At 29.5% G+C, this 4,215-nt stretch overlaps 1 protein-coding gene across 1 annotated transcript; it reads left to right on the top strand.

The window, feature by feature from the left end:
• Window positions 1–239: 239 nt before the first annotated feature.
• LOC105624976 (RWD domain-containing protein 1) lies at window positions 240–3,746 on the top strand. Its single transcript, XM_012206319.1, has 4 exons — window positions 240–309; window positions 2,898–3,244; window positions 3,304–3,490; window positions 3,564–3,746. The coding sequence occupies exons 1-4, from the start codon at window positions 240–242 to the stop codon at window positions 3,674–3,676; spliced, it is 717 nt and encodes a 238-aa protein (XP_012061709.1). The 3' UTR covers window positions 3,677–3,746.
• The last annotated feature ends 469 nt before the right edge of the window (window positions 3,747–4,215 follow it).

Below are 4,215 nucleotides of genomic sequence, written 5' to 3'. Positions count from 1 at the left end.
ACTTTGTCAGAGGGCAGTAGTACGCGGCACCATTTTACGATTACAGATTTTGGATCGTCATGTCCTTTCTCAGGTTTCTCTCTGGTTGCAGATCCCTTCCACTTTCATCATATTATTCCTTTTATCATGATCTAACTAACGGATGCAGCGAAACTATCGTTCAACTATAATTTGCTGCTTATTAAAAATTGCGAAATATATGTTTAGCTGGCTTAGGGATCATATTTATTTTGTTGAGTATGGATTACAAGGATGAGCAGATCAATGAGATTGAAGCGTTGGAGTCGATTTATTGCGGGGAATTGGAGAGTACGTGTTATTAAAATTCTAACCTATAATCCAATGTCAAAATGTGACCCTATGCAGTCAAGTAATATATACTGATCGTTGATCAGTAGTATTGAATCAATAACAAGATTTTTAATATTTTTACAACCTTATACGATCAGTATTATTGACAATATATTTCACTTTAGTTTTACATACATTGATTGTTTTCCAGCTAGGACACAGAGATGTTACACTATGTATAATGCCGGTTTATGCTTCGGTTTTAATTTTAGTCCTAACTTAATTTTAGGGACTAAAATTAAAAGATAGAAACTTTCTTGAGACTAAAATTAAGACTACAGTTAAGATTGGGGAAGCATAAATGACCTTGGCTGTGGTCAAAGTCTTGTTACAAATGCTTTGAAATATTTGATAGATCAATTAGAATAAAGAATTTTACAAACTGACCAGTTCAAAAACGCTTCAAAGTGTTTGCAGCATTGATCATACTCCTTATAGCATTCTTTGTTGTCAATTTTTAAGATTAAGACCGAATAAATCAAGTATAAGATACTTGTTGAAACACAATTTAATTTTATGTAATCACCAGAATGTATTGTAGTCTTCTATTCTTATTCTTATAATTATATTTAGCGTATCAATAATAGATTTATGATTTTTATTTAAACTTTAGTTTTTTCAGAATTGATGATTTGTGAAGGTTTTATTGCAAAATAAGTACTACCAAATAACTTTTTGAAAAGTTAGTTGACATTGATATATTTTATAAGCTTGTACTTAGCTTTTTACAATATCTCGAGTGTAACACTGTGCTATAATTGGAACATTTTGCGTAAGACACAGAGTGCAAGGACATAATCAGACATTGCACAGTAATCACACATTAACACAGTAAATTGTTTTATTCTTGTTAACGTAAGCAAAACAAGGATATAATGATTCACTATGTTACACTGACTGTCTGACTGTGTCCTTGCTGGAAAGCACTCACAGTGTTACACTGTGAGTCATCTGTGTACATTGTTGGAAAACACCCATTATCTATTTCACTGTAACATATATATATATATATTTTTTTGTGACATGAGACCTGTTCTTTTTGGCTGAATTTTTGCACCAGTTCATCCAGGAGAAAAGAAGAGAAAGAAACATGAATTGATGCAAAAATTCAGCGAAAAAGAACAGGTCTATGGTGAATTCAATTACTTGCACTACATTAGATTAGTACATATTAAAAGCCGCTTTATATAAAATGTCTCAATGCAGTGATATAATCACTTGACATTAAAATGATACATATATATATTTTGTTAAATAATATAACAATATCATTAGCAAATAGTTAAGCGTTTAAAATATTTATATATACTTTTACACTTCACTCTGTTAATTTTATGTAAAGTAGCTTTTAATATGCACTGATCTAGCATAGTGTAAGTGATCAAATTCACTAATAGATCCTAATAAAGCTATACTGATACTCGAAAAAAAATTCAAATCATTGTCAGTATTCTATGTCAATCCATCAATATTAACTACTACGATCAGTAACATTGTCAGTATTTATTAATCCTTAATACACACCTTTGGGTCATATGTGTTCTGTGTATTTATTTTTTCTGAAATATTAAGAGCACTTGATTAAATACCGGTCTCTTTTCTAAAAAGAGTTTGACATCTAGAGAATAAGATTTGTGCATTTCCTCAATATGTGTATTCTTTAACTAGAATAATTCCAAAGTTCACCTCTGAATCACAAATGACCCATCATGTGTATAGAGTGTACATTTTTGTAAAAAATTTTTGTTTTTTCTTTATTTTTTACTAATTCTCGTTTGTATTGCGGGATATTTCGTGAATTATTAAAAAAAGAATTTCACTCTAGAACAACATATTAGCCCTTAATAAACACAATGGTTTTTAACACCCTTGTGTTAAATGTCTAATATTATATATTATGTTGTCTGTAATGTTATAAAAAACATTTTCCTAATAAATTATAATATTTTTTTAACATAATAGCAATAATAAAATGCATTAAAATATAAATGCAATATATCTTCAATTTATAGCCATTCATGTATATCAAAAAAACATCATTTTCAGTTGCTAAATAACTAAATTTTTTTGATAATTGACACTTGAACTTTTTTCGCTTTTGCTAGTTTGGAATATCAACTTTAAGATATTGAAACATATTTTCTCTTAAACATTTTTTATTTCAGAATTTTACATTTTTGTATAAAAAAGTACATTTTTTTCATTTTGTTAATTATATTTAGTTATAACAATTTATATACAATTTGTAATAAATATACAACTTTATAAATATTTTCTAAAGATGTCAAAATATGCATAAAAATTGTTTAATAATTTTTCTATACTTGTAAAAGTGATGAAAATTTATCCAGAACACGAATGACTGAACATGTGTAGTAAGGATGCCTAAAACTGGGTATGCATTAAAGGTTAATATTGACAGTATTATTTTGTATTGACCATATAGAGTCACCTTAAGGAAGCTGATATTTATAACCTATATAATACTGAATTTTATAATGAATTATTATTTGCGTAAATAATACAAGTGTTTATGTGTTATACAGTTTTAGCGACTGAACCGTTTTATACATTTGCTATACCAATTAAAACAGAAGAATATGAATCAGAAACTGGCAACGGTCTCAGTTGTCGATTAGAATTTACATATACAGCCAAATATCCAGATGAGCCACTGCTTATATCAATTATGGAGCAAGAAAATTTTGAGGATGGCGACGAGAAATTGAAGGCACATCTGATAGAACAAATGAATGAAAATCTTGGAATGGTAATGGTTTTTACGTTAGTTAGTACAGCTCAAGAATGGCTTAATGTACAATGGGACAAAATAAAACTCAAGAGAGAAGAGAATGCTGCACAAAAGCTGAAAGAGGAAGAAGAAGCAGAAAGGGTAAAATGTTCTAAATAGATCTATATAGACGATAATTTTAATTTTTTTTTCATATATAGAGACGTTTTGAGGGAACTCGTGTAACAGTGGAATCTTTCCTAAACTGGAAAGAAATGTTTGATGAAGAAATGGGCTACACAAAACGGAAAGAATTGACAGATCGCGAGGGCAAAAAATTAACAGGCAGAGAATTATTTATGACTGATAAGACACTGGATCAATCAGATCTTAAATTTTTAGATGATGGTAATTTTTTTATAATTATTTGACTTTCATTTTAAAAGATACTGATGTTACATGTTATGCAATTGTCAAATAGGTGATGCTGTAAAAGTAGATGAGAGTTTGTTCCAAAATTTGGATGACTTAGATTTAGATGATGATGAAGATGATCCAGACTATGATCCAAATATCTCGGATGATAGTGCCTAAACAAGTTTGATTCAATAGCTACCAAAATGATGCATAGATCAAATTGAACAAGAATTTATTAAATCATTAAAAAAGAAAAAGGAAAATGAGTATGTATATAAATATAAATATATATATATATATCACATATACATATATATATGTATGTACAGGATGTTCCACAATTATTGACAAATCGCTTTTGTGTAAAGAACGAAACTAAATCGAAAAGTCTTTTTTATGATTTCCGTAATGGTTAACGAAATATTAATTTATGAAAATAGCCAAATTCGCCCGACCTATCGCCAAAGCGTGGCGACATGAGACCATTCGCCCAGTGAGGCGCGTGTTTACCGTCGTTAGGTATGTTAATACCAATATCACTTGTATACATCTGTCTGGTGACGACGAACGTGCATCTCTCTGACTTTCTGGACGGTTTTATCTCGCTGCGCGCTTGCATTTGGTAGGCTAGGCAAATTTAACTATTTTCATAAATTAATAACTTGTTAACTAATGCGAAAAAAGTAAATTAATAGATACTTTTCGACTCATCATCA

The sequence above is a fragment of the Atta cephalotes genome, assembly GCF_000143395.1.
Source record: "Atta cephalotes unplaced genomic scaffold scaffold00098, whole genome shotgun sequence".
NCBI classification, from domain to species: domain Eukaryota; kingdom Metazoa; phylum Arthropoda; class Insecta; order Hymenoptera; family Formicidae; genus Atta; species Atta cephalotes.
This window is presented reverse-complemented; position numbering and strand designations above follow the sequence as displayed.

Coding starts and splice junctions, on each gene's coding strand:
- LOC105624976 (XM_012206319.1), top strand. CDS start 240: ATGGATTACAAGGATGAGCAGATCAATGAGATTGAAGCGTTGGAGTCG. Junction 310..2,897: donor TTATTGCGGGGAATTGGAGA/GTACGTGTTATT, acceptor TGTGTTATACAG/TTTTAGCGACTGAACCGTTT. Junction 3,245..3,303: donor AGGAAGAAGAAGCAGAAAGG/GTAAAATGTTCT, acceptor TTTCATATATAG/AGACGTTTTGAGGGAACTCG.